Consider the following 21,073-nt stretch of genomic DNA (forward strand, 5'->3'; position numbering starts at 1 on the left):
AAAAAAAACAAAACAGACATTGGTGTGGATGCAGTGAACAGGGAACACTTCTACACTGCTGGTGGGAATGTAAACTAGTACCACCACTATGGAAAACAGTGTGGAGATTCCTTAAAGAGCTAAAAATAGATCTACTATTTGATCCAGGAATCCCACTACTGGGTATCTACCCAGAGGAAAAGACGTCATTATTCAAAAAAGATACTTGCGCACACATGTTTATAGTAGCACAATTCACAACTGCAAAATCATGGAACCACTCCAAATGACCATCAACCAACCCAAATGCCCATCAATCAATGAGTGGATAAAGAAACTGTAGTGTGTGTGTGTGTATATACACACATATATATATATAATGGAATATTATGTAGTCATAAAAAGGAATGGATTTACAGCATTTGCAGTGACCTGGATGAGAGTGGAGACTATTATTCTAAGTGATGTCACTCAGGAATGGAAAACCAAGCATCATATGTTCTCACTGATATGTGGGAGCTAAGTAATGACGCAAAGACATAATAATGATACAATGGACTTTGGGGACTTGGGGGGAAGTGGGGAGGGGGGTGAGGGATAAAAGACTACAAATATGGTGCCGTGTATACTGCTCGGGTGATGGATGCACCAAAATCTCACAAATCACCACTAAAGAACTTACTCATGTAACCAAATATCACCTGTACCCCAATAACTTATGGAAAAATAAATAAATAGATTTGTAATGTTAAAAAATAAATAAAACTAACCACAGTCAACAGCAATGCAAAAGCAATATTGCTATTAGAATAAGCACATCAGGATCTAAAATTAATTTATCAGATTTTACTTTTGTGATGTTTCAGTTAGAAAAAAACCTTGTAAAATTCTTCACTAATGAAAAAACTGCCCTTATTCTAAATTGGCATAGCCACATGTGAGATTTCTAATCTATTTGGTTTTAGTTTAGGCTAATAAAAGACAGTTGCTTATCAAGGGAATGCTTAACGAGGGAAATTAGGGAACGTCCTATGTTCTCTGGGGATATTTAAAACAGGAGAACCATAAATCTGTGCACTTTATTCTGCTTATGAGCAGAGCATTGGATTCAGTCTCTAAATGTCATTCCAGAACCTTCCTTGTACATTATGCTATACAGGATGGTTCACTTGAGGCAGGCAGGCTTCAATAGTGCAATAACATTTAGAAGTGTTTATTTTAAATTATGTTATACTACCCACTTAGGCGACATATTTCACAGCACTAACAAAAAACATTTCTCCTATTTCTCCTATCTTTCAAATATCTGTATTATATCCACCAGTATTGTTTGTCAAGAATTTCTCTTAATTACGTAAGTATTGTTTATTCTATTATAAATTGTAAGTTTAATAAGTAGCTCTGAGGCATCAGTAAATGCTAATATAAAAACAAAGAAAAACATATTATGAGGTAAAAGAGATAAAGTCATAATGTTGCCTGTAAATACTGATTCTCAGAGTTGTAGAGATTCCAATTTCTTAATTATTAGTAGCATTAATTAAATTCGAGGCTCATTATTTCTTAAGGAGAAAAAGAAGAATTTTGGGGGGTTTTAACTCCCTTTACTTCTATTTTAGGTTCATCCTGATCATGCTAGAAAAATATTAGCAAAAATATTCTATTCTAATTTGCTACTGAGAAATTAATTTAACGGTATAATTTTCAGCTTAGACACATGCTATAAAAAGAAAAAATGTTTTACTTAGGCAATAGAATATTAGGTTAAACAAAGAGTTCTCATCATAAAAGTCTTATTTCTAGTAAATTCTATGGCACTTAAAGAGTTAAAGATTGAAATGAAAAAACTATACTTCTAAAAGGGCTGAATACACAGAACTAAAACCATATATGGTAAATATAAAAATAGTAGTATTCTACAAAGCTAAAAATATAACTCTGAAACAGTGTATCAGGATTGTCAATACACTTGTCATTAAACACAGAACCTACAATTCTCATACTTTGTCATTATATTACAGAAAATTGCAAAAAAAACTATTTATATATTGAAACGTAAGAAACAGATATGCATAAAGATCATGAAAACATGGCCTGAACATATTTCACTGTACCATTTCTTTAAGAGGGTCCATTTGAATTGAGTTTCAAATAATACATATCAACACCTTTACAAAAATGTTAATTAGGAACCCTTCTTTCTCTCTCCTCATTTTTTCTTCTGGTTAAGGAACTCAGTGTAACCCCGGCTCTCCTACTCTTTACTCATTTCCATCATTGGGAGGCGGAGTGATTGACCAATGATAAGCTTGGGAAGAAGAACTAGGCATTCCACCTCAGTTCTGCCATTCTTTTAGAAGCAAGCCTACCCACATAAACCATGCATTTTCCATTGCTCCCCCATGCCACACATTGTCCTTCTGGATCCAATTTTGTCAGTAACCTGTTGCTACAGCCTGAACTGAGATCTTAAAGATAACTTAGCCCTCTCATTAAGCTACAGTCTTCAACTTGGCCATTTTCAATAATAAAAGTGATATTTTGACTGCCAAGTGTACTCTATTGGGTGCCTCTTGGAAAGCACAATGCCTAGCAACAGGTAACCCCCACTTTTAGGAGCTTGTCCTGAGGAGCTAACCCTGAACAAGAAGCACTCTTTTAAAAATGCACAAAGATGTTCACTTCTATATCACTAATAATAAACTGCCAAAATCTAAATACCCACATTGGGTATAAATCAACCGATAAATCCACATGACAGACTCTCATACAATTGTGAAAGAAATTACCTATAAAAACTGTGTAACAGTATGGGGAAATGCTTTTAAAATAATGTCAGAATTAAAATGAAGGTAGAATGAAATCTAAAATTCTTTCCAGGGCCTACATGTCCCTACCTGTCCTGATTCTTGACTTCCTTCTTGAAATGTTTCTACTATTCTCCAGCTATCCTTGCTTTCACTCCATTTCATGGAGAAGTTAAGCTTCTGTACTCACTATTTACTGACGAGCTCCTTCTTATTTGTGTCTCTGCTTCCATGCCATGTCCTCCAGGAAGAAATATTTGATCACCCTATCTATCACATCCTACCCTATACTCTTTCCACTTTGTCTTATTTTATGATTTGTACTTACCACCATCTGTTATTTTTGTTTATTTACTTGCCTTTCTATACCCAGCAGAATGTAGGTTCCACAAGAGTAAGGCCATGTCCCAGCATTTAGAGCAGTGCTTAACATAGTAGGCCCTCAACAAATACTCATTTGAATCACAAATAAAGACATAATATGCATAAATTAAACACATAAAATAATAGGTAAATTAAAAACATGAACATTATGTAAAGAAGGAATTTTAGAGGGCAATATTAATTATGTGGCAATCATTTTAATGGGAAGAAGATCATGCCAAACCACATAGGCCATGAAGCCAGGGCTACATGTGTGGGACAGACACGGCAATGGAGAATTAAGAAAGGTGGACTTCTGCTCCCAATCCCACTTTAACCAGAGCAGTGCTGCTTATTCCTTATCCATCCAAACTTTGTCTAATAAATAGTTTCGTGGCTTTAAAATATTTGAAAACAGCATATTAGTGCTTTGTCATTGTGAATGTACTGTTTAAGATGTAAGGACCGGAAAAGAAAAATCAATTAGTTGGGTATAAATCACATAAAGAGAACTAATTATGAAGGAGAAATTAGGAAGAAAAAAATATTTAGGCTCCTCCCCGCCACAAAAAAAAAAAAAGAAAAGAAAAGAAAACCACACCAAACTTTCCTAAAGTAAAGGTATGGTAAAGAGCTAGAAATAACCAGAAAACCAAGCAAAATAAAACATAAAACAAAGGAACCAAAGCATATTCACATGTGCAATCTATACTGAAAGCTTTAAAATATGTACAGGTTGAGCCAGGTTGAGTGAGCTTCCCTAATCCAAAAATCCAAGACCAGAAATGCTCCAAAATCTGAAACTTTTTGAGTGTTGACATGATGATGATGATGATGTTGTTAACACTGCAGAAGTGCCTATGGACATATGGTGAAAGTGTGTGACGGGCTTCGTGAAGAACGAGAGCCAGTGTGCATTCATAACAGAACAAGAAATCATGCCAGTTTACATTAGGTTGGTGCAAAAGTAATTAGTTTTTGCCATCAAAAGCAATGGCAAAAACCGCAATTACTTTTGCACCAGCCTAATAAACTCAAAGAGAGACTTCTAAGCAAAAACTCTGTTAATGAGGCCGATGACTCTGGAGGAAACATTTTCAAAAGTCATCCAGCAGAATGCCCCCTTATCCCTAGAGGATCCACTTCCTGGTCCCTCCACTGCTTCTGATGTTTCTTAAAAAAAAAAAAAAAAAAAAAAGTAAAATACATCATACAGTAACCTTTTCAAAGGTTTAAAACACAGCATCATAAGTGGTGACTGAAAGCCTGCCATTGTCATTGTTGCTGTTTTTCAACAGCTGATACAGTTACCTGGCTGATGCTATTATGCTGCTTGGTTACCCTGAACACATTATTTTTTCAATGTCTTAATGGTACGTCCAATTTTTTTTTTACTGTTAAGTAATTAGGTGTGAATAAGTACAGGAGAATAATTGTCTATTGGTAGCATATAGATCCAGAGTCAGGAATGATGGTGATGCCAAACAACCACTGATTGTCCACATGGGTGGCTGAGATAGTGATATCTTTGCTTTCTGAGGGTTCAACGTACACAAACTTTGTTTAATGCACAAAATTACTTAAAATATTACATAAAATTACCTTCAGGTGATGTGTATAAAGTGTACCTGAAACATCAATGACTTTCATGTTTAGACTTGAGTCCCATCCCCAAGATATCTCATTATGAATATGCAAATATTCAAAAATCCAAAAAATCTTAAATCTGAAACACTTCTGGCCCCAAGCATTGTGGATAAGGAATATGCAACCTGCACTTACAAGTAAAATGTATTACTGAAAACTCAGTGCGCCATACCTGGCCAGAGTCTCCAGTACAATATTCAGTAATATCACACTCGTTCACAGCATCCCGGCATTCATACCCTCGTGGCTGAAACTGAAAATCAAAATTCAATATTACGAGTTAGGATTACATAATATTTCAGAGTTATTATAACATTCTTAGACTTACCAACAATGCCTATACTCTCACATAACTAACACCAAAGTCTTTTTAAGAATTAGCAAGACAGAATATCCTATTGCAGAATAGAAACAAGGCCCAGATGCTACCCTCTATACTAAAGATGAATCATCAACCAAAGCTTTAAATGTTCAGATTTCAAAACCCACTGTCTCAGAGTACTATTTTCAGAAAACAATGTGATGGAAATCACCTAAAGAAGAAATTCTGGTTTGGCTTAAGACAAAATAGCAAAACACTATAATATAAACATTTAAGATCTCTCTGAAGAATTCACATATATACCCAACTTTCATTGAATTACCTATTAGCATAGATATTAAACTTGCCTTTGCTAAACATAGACAATCAAATTTTAATAAATTCATATGAATTACCTTTAGTAATGCCAGGGAATGCCTTTTGTATACAAAGCATTTTATTTGAGGAGGGTGTGGGTAAAAGGTGAAGGAAAGAGCCCATTACCCTCAAGCAATTTATAATCTGGCTGGGGACATGAAGCAAGGAGAAACTAAGCTAGAATCTTCTAAATACCATAATGTATAATACCCTCTAATATTGAAAAAAATCATAAAATTATGTAATTCTATGGTTATAAGGAATATTAGAGGTTATATATATGAGAAAAGGGAAGATTAAAATGACTTTTCAAAAATAACTGGTGGTCTCTGTAGATGGAAGACTGTGTATGTCCACACGCACACAAACCATGTATATACACATGTGAGTGTGCATTCATATGTTACTTTCCTATCTCACTTTCTTGCCTTTACAGCGGATTTTAAAGGCCCCATGGGAAAATATGAGCACTAGCTTTTATGTTCAGGTCTAAAATAAATTAGGGTAAGTTTTGAAGAAAAATGTTGTAAGTAGGTCATATTATTAAAAAGACAACAGAAATTGTCCCTCCTCTATTCAACAATTTAATTTGGATTTCATCTGTGTTAGTAGGGCAACTCTTTTGGAAGCAGTTTAGGTATATTTTTCTAATGAGGCATTGGAGGATAAGACAGTTGGTAGTGAATAATGGTAGAGATAAATGTTGCGGCCCACAGAATTTGAGATTTATCGATTCTAGAAAACTGCCAGGCTAATATGTACACTGTACCCAAGAAATCTGTGACAAGCTATACAAATGCTCAGTGTACACACTGAGATATCTGGCTAATCTGTCCATTAAAAGAAAGATGAAACTGTCAGAAAACTCACAAGACATGAGGTATTGTTACAGCAGGGCCCGTCGCTGCAGTGAGCCCCGTTGGAGAGGGAACATTTCTTACAGCACAATCCATAGCATTCCTAGAGAAAACACTTCACGTGAGTAAGCTAAGAGCCTTACCTGCTGGTCATTCATATTCTCTCCACACATGGCATGCATATTCCAAATGAGTACATTTATACAACAGTAAGCAAATATTCTAGGAAAGAATTAATTACTTTAAACAAGGATAGATTCCTTCCTGCCATACTTCTCAGCAAAGTAAGATCTTCTATGAAAGGACTTCAATAGCAAAGAGAAAGCTTAATTTTTTTTTCTTTTTTTTTTTTTTTTGAGACACAGTCTTGCTCTTTCGCCCAGGCCGGACTGCAGTGGTGCTATCTCGGCTCACTGCAACCTCCGCCTCCCGGGTTCACGCCATTCTCCTGCCTCAGCCTCCCGAGTAGCTGGGACTACAGGTGCCTGCCACCATGCCCGGCTAATTTTTTGTATTTTCAGTAGAGACGGGGTTTCACCATGTTAGCCAGGATGGTCTCGATTTCCTGACCTCATGATCCGCCCACCTCGGCCTCCCAAAGTGCTGGGATTACAGGCGTGAGCCACTGCGCCCGGCCGAGAAAGCTTAATTTTTAGCAGGCAATTTTCTTCCAATTAGCTCCACTACATTCTAATACCCAATCTATTTTATAAAGATAAAAATAATATACAACACAGAAAGAATGTTTTATGATTTGGTAAAACTTATCTGAGATGAATATGAGCTATAAATTTTTAAGAGGTAGGGAATTTAATTAGAAGAATCTATTAGGTTTGCTCAGACAAGGCCATAAGGACATGACTAATTCTAACGGGTCTGAGCTGAATTAAGCACTAATCAGAGAGATGAGAAAGAAAGGCAGTAAGACCACAATCAGTGTGCCGGCCTCTCACAAATGCTATACTTGTTTGCACCAAGTAAGATCTGTGCTGTTAAGTCTAGAAGGTTTCTTATACCTACCACATGAAAACCACAATCACACTCCTCCCCAGCTTCCACATATCCATTTCCACATTCCGTGGGCTCAAATAGCTAAAGAGATTAGGGAGAGAAGGGAAAAATGTTTCAATTTATCACAGAAAATCAGCACATCAACCGGGCCACATACAATGGCCGTATAATCAGCTATCATGTGATATTCTTCTATGATCTGTTGTTGCGGCATCTTATAAATGATGACTGTATGGGAAATACTGTTCACTTATTAATAGCACTTAAAAATATATCTGAAATGGGGCAATATCTCTTGGGGGATTCTCTGGCCGTGGGCTCCACAGATGACCTCTAGCATTAGAGTTACTTTTTATGGAGATAAGCTGTCAAGAGGAATAGATCACTTTTCATATTTGCTAATGGAGCTAAAATGCATTGCTAATAAGACTCACAGATATCTAATTTGCTAACTTGTCTCAAGACAGCTGAGAAGCCATAAAAACTGTCAAAAAGATAAATATGCTTCAGTCATAGCCAAATGAGACATGTACAATCAAGTAAATGCAAGTAAACTTAGGGGAAAAAATGTTGCTAGAAATCCAAGCCCATCGTTCTCACTGAAAATAAATCTCAAGTGTCTGAAAGCATAAGAGACATGTATGGATATATAGAAATCTTTCAGTCATTCCTAGGACAATAGAAGAGTATAATTTCTAGAATAATCTAGTCTACTGGTGCCATGAACTTGCTTGCCAGATAAACTATGTTATAGAGCAACTGTAAAGGTAGTTGACTGTGTATGAGAAACATGCCTACTTCCCATTCCAGGGGCAGTGGGGAGGGGGGCAGGATTTCTCTGGGCATAATCACTACACCTTAAATGAAGGCTGGAGCAGCACACTCCAACCCAAATGCTCTGAGCCCTAAATATGAGAGGGAGAAACTGACTCTATCCCCAGCAGCTGAACACACCTCAAGGAAGCAGGGCCTTCCACTAAATTCACCTGAGAAAGAACTTATCCTCCTTCCACTTCCAGGAAGGCAAAACTATTATGAAAAGCAAAGGTGTCCAGGCTACTTGGGTGGGACTCCCCGTGTGGAAAAGTCCTATGAGTAAAATCAGCATTGCACATCTCTGTGTTATTTTGATCAGGAGGCAGGAGAAACTGGAAAAGGGAAGGGCTGACTAGAACATGGCCTGCACTTTATACCAGGCTCCCCCTTCTTTCCTTCTTAGAACTCTGCCTCCATCCTGAGATGGGTCACTATCTCCAACCGTGTGGAAAACATGGCAGTGGGGAAGATTCCTAAAGCACAGAAAATATGCACACATATAATGTAAAAATAATACACACACAATACATGCATATACATACATTCAAAATGCTTGGGGGAAAAAGTCACTTCTTTGATACATACATATAAACTATTCCACTGGAATCCATACTTGTTTATTAACCATTGTACTACGTAGTTTAAAAAGACATAGTTCCATATTTACTAAGTTTTAAAAATAGATGATTTATAGTTATTTTTATTTCATTTCCAAGTTATTAGAATAATTTTCTCCTAACTCAGAGACAATTTCAGAAATCCACTGACGTATCCTTATGCATATGCTAGAAACCTTAACCTTTCCAAACAAGTGAGAGTTGTTTCCTCAAGCATGATGCTTATAATTAGCTCCCAAGCTACAAGGTGGGTAAAATTAGCCAGGTACACTGCAATTCAAAATTGCCAGCAGCTCACATTAGTTTATTATTACTTATTTCACCCATTTTGAACACTTTGAAGCTTTTGGACTTCTGCTGCATTGAGATCAACGTTATGAAAGGCAGGCAACTGACTTTAACAATGCAAGGTCACTTTGAAAGTCCTGTTTCTTTTTCCACAGCCATACTAAGATTCTACACAGATGTCAGGCATCAAGCTACCATCTCCTGACTACGTAGTGTCACTTAATTATGGGTTTAGGAATAAATTATCCTGTCAGTTACCACATTAGTTACTGATTTAAAAAAAAAGGTTAACATTATTTCGCTGCTCTCTCAATTTGCACAGTATTAAACATTTTGCATAGCAATGAGCTATATTTGACTCATGAAGTATTTTAAAAAGAAATACGAAATTTGCCATGTTAGAATTTCCATACCGTCTGCTAATTAGCATTGATCCTATCTTTTGCCTGCTGAGCAACTTCATTTCCAAACATGCTACTGCAGGTCTACAGCCCTGATTTATGCAAAAGCTTTGAAGCTGGTGAGTTTGAGACTTCCAGCTTTGCTGAAGTTTAGAGAAGTACGATGCATTTACCATATTCTATGTAATAGTCCTGAGGGGCCTGGGACACACCCTATAATCAGTTAATATTTCTGCAATAAGACTTATGAATATTTACCTTATGAGGTATAAATATTTTCAGTTTAGGACAAGTTTTACTGTCAAATGTGTTTTCCACAAACATAAAAAACACTTCTGAAAATTTTCAGTTTTCTGAATTAAGAATATGTGAATAAGGGATTGTGACACTATATACACAAAGTTTGATGAGATGCCAATTGACAACGTGGCCCTCTCCAGGTAAAGAGACAATGCCTTATAAACACATATGTGTATTTATGGTATCCATAAATACTTTGGGTGATTTTTTGGCTTGCTGATATTCATAAGGAACTAATGTCCCAGGAGGACAAACCACTCAAAAAAAAAAAAAAAAAGTCAAGACATTAGTCAGGCCCTGACATGGTTTGGCTCTGTGTTCCCCATGCAAATCTCATCTTGAGTTCTAATCTCCACTGTTGAGGGAGGGACCTACCTGGTGGGAGGTGACTGAATCATGGGGGCGGTTTCCCCATACAGTCCTCATGATAGTAAGTGAGTCTCACTAGAGCTGATGGTTTTAAATTGTGGCACTTCCTCGCACTCTTTCTCTCTCTCCTGCCACCTTGTGAAGAAGATGCCTGCTTTCCCTTTACCTTCTACCATGATTGCAAGTTTCCTGAGGCCTCCCTAGCCATGTGGAAATGTGAGTCAATTAAAACTCTTTTGTCTATAAATACCTAGTCTGAGGTAGTATCTTTATAGCAGTGTGAAAATGGACTAATACTTGTCCCTAGAAAGAATGTCAAGGAGAAATGGAATTTTTATCAGAGATATTAGTTAAAATAAAATTTTATCTTAATTTAACCCACCATCTCTTAGCAGCAGGGTAAAAATCTTAACATGAAAATCTCAAAGATATTTTAATTGAAGGATTGTTTGCTTTTTGGAAGGGAGGATTTGGGAGTTCTAGCTAGCACTGAAACACCAGAGACTGAGAAAGCTGAATCTATGGTTTTGTCATTCATTTAAACAGGACTCAATCTTTAACATGATAAGGACTTTTATAACTAAATATTAATCTGATTGACAAGAAACCTGCTTTCCAAGACAGGCATCTGATATCCAGCACTGTTCCACTGTAAAACACTGGAGAAATAATATACTTTCTTAGTATGCTTTCTAAGTTACTAACCTTTGTTGGCCTGTTGAAAAGGCAGGCTCCACCTCCTCTCTGTAAAAAGTCTCTATACTCCAAAATGCTGCACTTTGAAAATTTTCGAGAATGGGACACCCTGAGGAAACAAAGAATCAACTATGTAAATAATTTACCAAAAGCAATCATCAGAGAGGAAAATTAAAACCCCTAAATTGGAACAAAATGTTCACTTTGAATCCAAATGAATCTACACAAATTTTGACAAGGGACTTATGTTCAAATTGCCACTTAAGTACATGTGGTGGAGTTTGCAGAGATGGAATTTCAAAGAAAATCAAAGATTTGGGGGCTATGTTACAACCTCCTCAGCAGTCAAGCCCTTTTGGGACCAGGCTTGAAATGTTTTTTAAAAAGCTCATTACAAAACCTCTTCAAACAGGTTGTATTTTAAAGTTTGTTAATTTTTATTTGCTATATCTCATTAAAGTCAAGCATTTTTTTTGCCTCTGTTTTCTGAATAAAAGGAGCTCATGAACATACTAGATTTTACATTGGAGGAGAGAGTTGTGAGGGCCAGTATATTAGACTATATCATACAGGCCAACAATGCATTGAGGTAAACAAGGAAACCCTAAAGAGCTGTATTAGATCACATATGTATATGCATATATGTTTTTAGTATGTATATGCACAGTGACAATAGAATTGGGGTATGCTCCCATGAATAATGGCTCTTTATTCTCAATTTCAAATACTATTTGGTGATATTCATTATTAATCAGGAATAGAAAATTAGCCTCTCTGTGAATTACTTAATCAAATATAATACCTCTATGTCAGAACACAGGGGAATATTATATACATGGTTAGTTAAACTGAATCACACACACGCACACCTATTCCTCAGGAATACAGTGTGTGATCGTAACAGTGCTTGACTTGCGAGTGACAGGCCACTTATTCTAGGAAGTAATTCAATAATTTTATGCATTCTGATGTATGAGGGTAGTTTACAGAAGTAGGTAAAACCTGCCACTGTTAATAGGAACCTCTTAGAAAAACTATATAGAAATGTATTCTTGAGAAAATATCTGTTAACTTTAAAACATTTTATATATTTTATTATATAAAATATATTAAAGATACTTATTATATGTTATATATATTATGAAGAGTCATTGTAAAAACTTCAGAGATTAATTTACAAGACAGAAGACATCTCCCTATAGAACCAATATTATAGGTGTTACCTTCTTACAGCAGTCCTCCGAAAAGCCTGGTTAAGCCATAAATTACTAAGCTATGGAGTAATAGGGAACCGTGGAAGCTAAGGGTTTCACGTTTAAACTCTATTTCTAGAAATGCGTTCTAAAGTAGCAGGGATAATGGCCTACTGTGCAAACCTTCATGCCCACACTCCTCCCCAGAAGTTGGACTCCTAGGAGGGCTGGTGGAGGAAAACAAAGGGCTCTGTCCAAGTAGGTCAGGGCCTCTGGCAACCAGGGCTTAGAGGGACAGAGGTAGGACCAGAAATGGTTGGTGTGTTAAGCAGGTGTCTGGCATGGCAAAGAAAGCAAAAGAGGCACATGGGTGAGAAAACCTCTCCCCTCTACTAGGAGTGGGTTATGACTTAGGGAGCCTGGGGGCAGTGGCTCCCATGAGGCAGGGGTCCCTGTGAAAGAGGGCAATATTTCCAGGCCTTGGTTCACTGAAGCAACAACAGCTCTGGGGAAGCTGCTCTAGTTCCCAAAGTATTCACAAAAGAAAAGTGAGGGAATGTTCAAATGTCTATCACTAGAAGACTATCTGATTTAGATACAATAAGTCTGTCTTAATTTTAAAAAAGCTTTATTGATTTATAAACAGTAAAGTATAATTTTTATTACCGTAAACATATATATTTACGAGTTCCTTAAAATGTAAATTGATGACTAAATTGATTTTTCACTGACTGCTTCAGGTAGATAATCAGCTTTTAATCTAAGTGTACTAAAAAATTAATGCCTCCACTAAACTTAGAAGCCTTTAATCATGTGCTTCCTTTAAGGGTTAATAAGAAGTAGAAGGTAATACATTTTACTTTTATCACCAACCTTAAGTAAAAAATTAAAATATAAAGTAAATTAGCTCTTTCAGTTTAAAAATATCAGACAATTAATTATTCATTTTATATTGTGCTTAGCCTAAAAGACCAATACCCGAGAGACCTTGTTTCTAATTCTACGCAGCAATTTTAGCAAAAGGCATATATCAAATGCACACATAATGAAAATTTACCCTGTTTCCTCCATGATGCAGCCACCCCAGGATTCTGTGCAGTCACATTCTGGTCCAACAAAACAATAAAAGCAACAGAAGAAAAAGGAAACAAAGAAAGTCACATATTTATTTGGTATTACAACTCCTACAATAATTCTTTATTACCAATTCCATGTCAGTCAAATAGACACGGAATGTGAAGTCTTACAGAACAAAATTTCTTTTAAATCAATATTTCCTTATACTTTCCAGAATTATAGGTTACTTCCTAAGAAAACAGCTGGCAAGAAATAAAATTGTGTCTCTCTTCATTATTTTTGTAACTCTGACAACTCAGTTCGGTTCCTAGTTCCAATGTTTAGTGAAAAGTGCCCTGGTCTACAAATCGGAAAGCCTGAGTTCTAGTCCAAGTTCTTTCATATGAGAGAGTCCCATAGGCAAGTAACTTAGCATTTCCTGGGTCTCAGTGTTTCTACCTCTAAATGGGAATAATACCTTTTTGTCTATCTCCCAGAGTGGTTGTGGGATTCACACTAGAAGGTGTACCTATGTGCTCTCTGTGAATTTTAAAGCTCTGTTGGACAAACACAACAGATCATCACTGAAGTTTTCTAACAGAGAATGCTCGAAGTTAGAGAAGAGAATTCAATTTGTTAGAGTTGAAGTGAGGATGAACAAGAGACTTGAATGAACACTATGCTAAAAGGTTTAGTAAAAGACAGCAATCTAAAACAGAAGTGTACATAATCACTTAAAAACAATTATAACTTAACTTTTATACCAGAGACTGACATATTGATATTGTGATGGGCTCTTCTCTTCATTAATTTTTTCCTATTTCTCTTTTCTATACCCCTCTCTCTCTCTCTCTATCGATATATTGATCTATCAATGTATATATATAGAGAGAGGTATACATCTATCTATATATACCTATATAGAGAGAGACAGGTATACGCAAAGATAGATTTCCAAATGGATTTTTTAAACTCAAAGTTTAGAACCAATGAAATAGCTACCTAAACAAACAAGTCACAAAGAAATAAAGAATTTTAGGCCGGGTGCAGTGGCTCACACCTGTAATCCCAGCACTATGGGAGGCCGAAGTGGGCAGATCATGAGGTCAGGAGATCGAGACCATACTGGCTAACACAGTGAAACCCCGTCTCTACTAAAAATACAAAAAAATTAACCGGGTGTGGTGGTGGGCACCTGTAGTCCCAGCTACTCGGGAGGCTGAGGCAGGAGAATGGCATGAACCCAGGAGGCGGAGGTTGCAGTGAGCCGAGATCGTGCCACTGCACTCCAGCCTGGGAGACAGAGTGAGACTCCATCTCAAAAAAAAAAAAAAGAACTTTAGGAAGGAGGGAACTATGGCAGGCATTAGTAATGAAGTCTACTTCTCACCCTATTCCATCATGCAACTCAGTAACACCTCTTAGCTGACTCTAGCACTGGCCTCTTCCCAGATCCAAGATTTCTAAACAAGGCCATAAACCTAGTCATACACCTTTCTGGTTTTAAGGTGTTTATGCCAGATGGTGAAACTCTAAACAGTTCCTTTAATGTGTACTAGGTGTTTCCTGGGAAAGCAAACACTCTGAGCAAGATAATCAATGAAAGTTTGCGGAGGTTTGTGAAATGCCACCAGACACTTGTGATGACTATCTTAATGTACCCATAAAGGGAATTGAGAAGCCTGTGTAAATATAATTTGTTTCAACTTTCCACAATATTATGCATTAATGAAAAAAAGAATATAAAATATAGAATGATATTAAGGTAGATTTTTCCTTTTCTTCTCTGGGGAAGTTGGGGTGGTAAGTGAGACCTTTACTCCCAGTGTCTCATATTTTCAAAAATAGGAAGGCACTTTCACCTAATTTCTAGTTAAGTGAATAATATGAGTGAACACATTGGTCTCTCTTTCCACAGGATTGCATTAGGTCGTTGCCTGCTGCCATAAAAATGTATTAAAAATTATATTTTACCACTGTGTTTGTATAAAGATAAATACAATCTGGGTTGAATTTTATTCTGATTTTGAAAGAAATTAACATTTTTCATGGACCCTTCAGATTACTGTGAGCCCTAGACCCTTTGCCACTAGAAAATTAGCCCTGTCTTTCTATCTACCTCTCATCTGATTAACGAAAAAATGACGCCTAACAGTCACTGGCTATGTTTTTTACTGATGGGATGTGTGGCCCTATTTGTTCTCCTTTTTGGACCTGCCTGGACCACTAGAGGAGAATCCTATCCTCTACCACCTGTTCAGATGCTTAAAAGGCCCTGGGGCAGGGTCTTCCCTTGCAAAGCCTTTTTCTCCAACTTTTCTGATGAGACTAGGTGGGTAAATTTCATTAGACTTTAAAGATGAGCTCTCTTTGACTCTAGATCTAAGCTATTTCCCAATCCAACTGTGATCTTACTAAGCTTGTGATGGAGCTTAATCTAGCACCTTGTGCATCTGCTCAGCTGCTAGAACCCTGAGTGTGAGAGTATTCCCTGCCCCCATCCCCACATTCTGCAGTGTGAGAAAGAGCTGACTCATTCCCGGAGAAACTGGGTATGATTTTATGGATTTTGAAAGGGAAATTTTTACAACCTAAACAGATTAAAAATTACCTTAAGTTGCTTATTTTCTAAATATTTTAGAGGAAGGAGATATACTACAATTAAATTATAATGACTGGAATGAAAAATATTTATTTATTGACTGGACATGCATTATACAGACAGAATGGCACATGAAAGTGAGTAAGAAAGTCAGTGTACATACTTGGCTTTCTGCTAGAAGGTTCCCATTGGATTCCAAGGTTTTGAGCCAGGCTCTGCGATAATACTTGTGCCACTGCCATTGGAAGACCATACTGTTTTTCAGAGTTGAAAGTGTGTGGGAGACATTTGAGAGAGTGCACAAAGCTAGTTATTATTTCTTAATTGTTACCACAAATCTTCTCAGTTCCCTAAGTAGAGCCTGTCAGTATCTTAAGATGGCATATGCTACTTCTCACCTCCTCTTTACAACTGGGCCCAAGAAGCAGAAAGCCCCTCTTACTATGTGATATCTCTCAGAATTTGAAGCTCTCACATTGAAACACAAAATACAAGTCACAAAAGGCTGTGCTCCAATTCAACTTATACCAAACTAAGAATAAATTCAACTTACTAAAATATGTCAAGAGAGGTACCCACTAAATGGGCTACTGGGATAACCTGGTATAATATACTCCAATATTGTTCCAGGCTAATGGTAGGCCATTGAGATAACCTGGTATAATATATTTCAGTATTGACAAGAGTTTAGATATAATTGGTTATGCTTTTTGGGTGCTGTTACCAATTAAGAATTTCCTTTATAAAACTGAAAGTATTAAAATCCAAACAATGAGATTAAGGAAATAGGTGTTTGAGTTCATTCTACAGATAGGTAGGTAGAAGGCATGAAAATGAAAATATATACATAGGAAGAAAAAAGCATACAGTACTGATATCAGAAATCCTTTGATTTTAATGAGTTAAATTTAACATAGACAGAGGAGCATAACAAAAAGAAGTCAGGGAAGGATTAATAAGCTTGTAAAAGCTTAACATCTTATCTATAAAGGCCTAAAAGTCTCTAGGCCAATCTTCAGCTGCATTTGCCTGATATATATGAAAAATTGTCATCATGATACCAAAATATGTCACTATGAACCAAAAGGACCACGTTGGGTTCTATTTATTAATAACATAAGCCACTCATGCTACATTTGCCATGTCATCATTCTAAACAAGCATGAGAAAGGATGTAAACTGGGCCATAGGGAAAAAAGAGAACAGACGCAAAGATGAAACTCTAATTGGTAAAATTTACCTCATTCACACCAACTCCTCTTGTGCGAGAACAGACACCTCCAAAGTAACTCAGACTGCTTCTCTTATAGTGAAATGTCACCCGCCTTAAGAAAAAGCAGTGCTATCAGAAAACCAACGTGGTGGACCATCATTTCATACTCTCCCAAAATATGTCTACCCTCCTACATGGAACACCCCCAAACCATCCTCCTCTAAGAAATCAAAAACTGTATCTCAACTACCTTAAAATTTATGACATAATTACCTTTAAATTTGTTATGTTACATAATTTCAATTGAGCAAGCACCAAGTACCTACTAAGCATCATGTACTAGCACAGGAATTGAAAACACCAAGATAAACAGACACAGCTCTTGACTTTTTTCTAGTAGAGAATATCTAGCAGTGATTAAAAAGAATTAATATTGCTGATTATTAAAAATTGCTGATTAAAGACTGAAAAAACAGGAAGTCAAGGGTAACGGTGGGAGGAAAAGAAGGAGTGGTTTGGTTGGTTTGATTCCAGGACAGAACCTTAGAGGACTATCTGAAAATAGCTTTGCCATGACTGGGGAAGAGAATAGCTTATTATATTAAAAAGAAAGTATAGAACCCTTTTTCCTTAGTAGTAGAAACTCAACTGAATGGTTCATCTAAAAGGACTACATTTACTAGCTTCTCTTGTAGCTAGGTGTGGCCCATGTGACTAACACCTAGCAAATTATTTGTTCATGAAACAGACATGTGCAAGCTTTCAGGAAACCTGCTTTACAGCAGTCAGCTCAGCAGGAAGGAGTACCCTTTTGCCCTTCTCCCCACATGTCATGCCCACTGCCAGTAATGAAGGCTGAAGGGCCAGCAGGCATCCTAGATTGTGAGTTGACCTTGAGAATGGAAGTTATGGGCTCTAAAGGTAAGATATTGTGACTACAGAACCATCAGCATCCCAGCAAGGGATATCCTAACTCCATGCTTCTTATCTAACAGACAAAGGAACACACAGCAATCTTGTTCAAGTCACTATTTTCTGATATTTAACTTAATTGAACCAAAAAAGGGATAAGGATAAATGTCAGACCAAAGACTACACTAAAGGCTGAAATGAGTACATACGAGATGAGGTGCACAGCATCAGCATGCTGCTTAATGCGCTGCCGGTATTTTGAGAACTCATGGAGCATCTGCACAGGGTTGGTGGTGATGTCAATCTGATCCTTCTCAGTCCAGGTCTCTACAGCCACCAGGACAACCCTGGTGTTGAGCTGCTCCTTGTAAATCTGAGGGTATACAACAGGACAGGTGCAGGAGGAAAACACTGGGTCAAACATGCACGATCAGTGAGTCAGAGTCAGTGGAAGGACAGGAAGGGGGAGGTGAGAGGAGAACACGGGGTCATAATTAGCCCATTATAGAGAATCTTCTTTTCCTTTCTTTTTTCCAAGAGCAAAAATAAAGAAAGAACAATCACACAATTTGGTTTCAACTCTCCTATAGGGTTATTTCGATCCCAGAGCAATACATTCACTGTCTTAGGGAGAGACAGTAAGGATTCCAAAGCCAGGACATAAATTTAAAACATCGTTCAGTAAAATCACCCTTTCAAATCTCATAGCAGGTAACAAGTTGGAGCCTGATATACCAGTTCTGAGTAACTGCAGTGCAACAATTTATTCCCGCTGGATTGGAATGGATCACTAAATCTCCAGATAAGCACCAAACAATATAGCTGGCTTGCCCTTGGAGGTCATATTCTATGAAAAGTAAAATAACACTGGGAGAGAGAGAGACTCAAGGATCTGAGGTTAAAAAACAGCAGATCCCTATCACTCATCTCATCCCCACCACAGGGTGGCATCACTCACAATATTTAAATTGTTCCTTTTCTGCTCTCTCTCTACTTTTGGCCCAGTAGCTAAACAATTCACACAATTAAGCAACTTCAATGAATGCTGTCATTTTGCCCTGTTTTCAAACTAATTAAGAAAACAATGGGCCGGGTGCGGTAGCTCACGCCTGTAATCCCAGCACTTTGGGAGGCCGAGGCGGGTGGATCACGAGGTCAGGAGATCAAGACCATCCTGGCTAACACAGTGAAACCCCACCCCGTCTCTACTAAAAATACAAAAAATTAGCCGGGTGTGGTGGTGGGTGCCTGTAGTCCCAGCTACTCAGGAGGCTGAGGCAGGAGAATGGTGTGAACCTGGGAGGCAGAGCTTGCAGTGAGTGGAGATGGTGCCACTGCACTCCAGCCTGGGCGACAGAGCAAGACTCTGTCTCAAAGAAAAAAAAAACAAAAAACAATGGATGATCTTTGAACACACTGAAGAAGGGGAACACCATTATACCTAAGTAAAATTGAAGCTATTATATAATGACTTTACAACAAAAACAAGTTAAACGTAATGTCTTTTAAAAATTAGTGGTCAGCTTCAGAACCTTATGTGGTAACCCAAAATAAAAATTACACTTTGCATGATGTAATTCTATTCAATCATGTTGAAATGACTAATTCAGAGATGCTACCAAGTAAACAGCTTTTGCAGGGGAAAAGATGTGGTTAAGATTCTCTTTTCCATATTCACTTGTGGTTTTCCTCTGAGAAGATAGACAAGAGCTGAAATTAAAGAAAATTAATAAACCAGGTGTAAATTGGCTCTGAGGTGCAATCCGAACTCTATATGAGATACTCGACGCACATCCACTCATGTCATAGTTTTGTGCAGCTGTGCCCACCAGGTACATAACATACATATGTTATGAGTATTTACATGATTGGAGGTTTGTGGACTGCTTAAAAGGCAGAAAAGAAGGCAGCTCTTTGGAGTAAATAAGTATCATTTAGATATTTGGCAACTTATAAAAATGGTGGGTTTTTTTTCCCATTTAAGAGGGAACACACAATAAAATACCAGATAAAAATATATTTAGCTGAGCAAAATAGCACTTTATATTATAACATATGAAGTAGTATTCTATATTTAATTTCTCACAAGTCAACTGAATTATTCATTGGAACATAATGTATAATGTTCATATCTATACAGTTCTAACCTAAGGCAGGAAAAAGGCAGAAAATCTTAAGCACTTTCTGTAATTCACAAAATAAGTGAGGAAAACATATCAATATTAAAGATTTGTACAGTTAGAAGTCTTTGTAAGGAGATATATATTTTATTCCTCCAAATTAGTTTTATTTGGGGGCTACACTTATTTCCATCATCTAGAAATCAAGTGTGAAATATCACACCAATGGGAACATTAAGAAAATATATTTGTGTCCTTAAAAAAATTTTTTTGGTATTACCTATATTCTCCAAACATACTCTGCTTCAATCCATTTTTTCTTCTCTGTTACCACCATGTATTTAAGAAAAGCCCAGTTGTTTCTTTAAAAAGTCTCATTTGCCAGTATAATAGCAAATAGATTTTGGTAGCTATTTCTCCATTGTTTTTGTCCTCCATAGACTGGGGGCAATAATGTATAGATGCAACTTAGAAGCAACACTAATGTATCTTTGGGATTCCGGGAATAACTCAGTCATCTGAAACTCTCAGAGCATACTATGTGAAGCGGACCATCCTATAATTCCTTAGCCAGATGAGCTTCAGGATTGTATTTTTAAATTTGTTCAAGAAATACCTAAAGTACAAGTAAGCAAATAGAGATAAACCACTCCATCTTGGCACACAAATTCAAGAAAACCAAGATACTTACAGAATCCACAAGGTTGACCACGGACTTTGCAAAGTTGTTGGTATGTGCATGAGAAGAGCGATGCTTCTTATACTAGGGGGGGAAATACATACCAGTTACTGCCAAATCATAAGTGAATAATAAATTTCAAAATGCTGTAAAAGCAGAAATATCTCAGCAATAGTAGAAATATGGATTTAAAAATACATAATTTAGTTTATGGTATACCGGATTTGGTGGTGTTATTTCTCTGTTAGGCGGTAAAACTCTGACTATCTAAAACATGATGTTAGCTGGGCAGCATGGCTCACAACTGTAATCCCAACACTTTGGCAGGTGGAGGCTGGAGGACTGCTTGAGGCCAGGGATTTGAGACCAGCCCAAGCAACACAGTGAGATCCTGTCTTTTCAAAATTTTTTTCAAAAAAAAAAAACAAAAAAACCTACGATGTTCTAAATAATAGTAAGGACCTATAG

At 37.0% G+C, this 21,073-nt stretch overlaps 1 protein-coding gene across 3 annotated transcripts in view; it reads right to left on the bottom strand.

The window, feature by feature from the left end:
• Positions 1 to 21,073, bottom strand: part of ADAM23 (ADAM metallopeptidase domain 23) — a 177,587-nt gene that overhangs the window by 43,289 nt on the left and 113,225 nt on the right. For all 3 annotated transcript variants that reach the window (XM_032754785.2, XM_058439253.1, XM_058439249.1), the window contains 9 exons: positions 20,618 to 20,689; positions 18,016 to 18,179; positions 16,922 to 17,006; positions 15,845 to 15,935; positions 13,081 to 13,129; positions 10,840 to 10,939; positions 7,353 to 7,424; positions 6,346 to 6,435; positions 4,969 to 5,049 (listed from right to left, as the gene is read on the bottom strand). In XM_032754785.2, the coding sequence (XP_032610676.1) occupies positions 4,969 to 5,049; positions 6,346 to 6,435; positions 7,353 to 7,424; positions 10,840 to 10,939; positions 13,081 to 13,129; positions 15,845 to 15,935; positions 16,922 to 17,006; positions 18,016 to 18,179; positions 20,618 to 20,689 (804 nt within the window). The remainder of the gene's footprint in view (positions 1 to 4,968; positions 5,050 to 6,345; positions 6,436 to 7,352; positions 7,425 to 10,839; positions 10,940 to 13,080; positions 13,130 to 15,844; positions 15,936 to 16,921; positions 17,007 to 18,015; positions 18,180 to 20,617; positions 20,690 to 21,073) is intronic.

The sequence above is a fragment of the Hylobates moloch genome, unplaced genomic scaffold, assembly GCF_009828535.3.
Source record: "Hylobates moloch isolate HMO894 unplaced genomic scaffold, HMol_V3 SCAFFOLD_1, whole genome shotgun sequence".
Classification (NCBI taxonomy): domain Eukaryota; kingdom Metazoa; phylum Chordata; class Mammalia; order Primates; family Hylobatidae; genus Hylobates; species Hylobates moloch.